The sequence below is a fragment of the Eurypyga helias genome, unplaced genomic scaffold, assembly GCF_000690775.1.
Source record: "Eurypyga helias isolate BGI_N326 unplaced genomic scaffold, ASM69077v1 C15375205, whole genome shotgun sequence".
Classification (NCBI taxonomy): Eukaryota; Metazoa; Chordata; class Aves; order Eurypygiformes; family Eurypygidae; genus Eurypyga; species Eurypyga helias.
This window is the reverse complement of record NW_010282974.1, coordinates 1-696: the sequence shown is the minus strand read 5'-3', so window position 1 is coordinate 696 and position 696 is coordinate 1. Positions and strand designations below refer to the sequence as shown.

Genomic DNA, 696 nt, shown 5'->3' with positions numbered 1-696 from the left:
GTTTTAAGGGTCATTTTTCTAAGCCACAGTCAGAAAAATGCAGCAGGTAAAGTATGAACCCAGGGAAGCCTTCAGAGGCCTGGATTAGCCTTACCTTCCTCCTGCTTGTTGGCAGGTTTGGCGTAAATGGCATTAAGCGGAAAGCCAGGCTCCCCAGGGATTGGGAAGTTCGTGATTCCTAGTGTGTACATTTCTTTCTCTCCTTGGCCTTTGGAGTTACACTGGAAGAACCAGGCAAGCAATGGATTAACAGTCAAACAAAAGCTGATGGAGCATTAAACCCAAATATTTCACCAGTCTGTAACACACAAAAACTCCCTGAGAACAGCAACACAGTGTCTCTGTGGAGATCCACAGCCTTGGAATGTCTCTGGCTCTGACAGTTTGTATGAACAGGACTATTTGTCCCACCGGGAAGAGAGTATCAGTGAATCCTCCCTGAGCACAATCCCCAGAACAGACTCAGTTTCCCCTCCTGCACAGAGATTCACTGTTCTTACCTTCTGCAGCTTTTTCAAGCACTCAGAGATGTAGAGGGTCACGTAGATGAGTGTTCTGTCCGCCTCGTTCTGCAAAACAAGAGCAAGCCCAGGGCCCAGCCACTCTTAGGTTAAAGGAGACTTCGTGGAACTGACACAAAGTTTGAAACAGGAATGAGTTCAAGCCATTCTGGCCTACAACTTCCCCACGAGAGAG

General features: G+C 47.6%; 1 protein-coding gene across 1 annotated transcript; it reads right to left on the bottom strand.

The window, feature by feature from the left end:
• Positions 1–94: 94 nt before the first annotated feature.
• Positions 95–569, bottom strand: ARPC3 (actin related protein 2/3 complex, subunit 3, 21kDa; the record flags this gene model as incomplete). The annotated part of the gene is made up of 2 exons (XM_010160002.1): positions 95–221; positions 501–569. Coding segments are annotated over 2 exons (196 nt in total), but the record flags the coding sequence as incomplete, so codon positions are not given.
• Between the last annotated feature and the right edge of the window lie 127 nt (positions 570–696).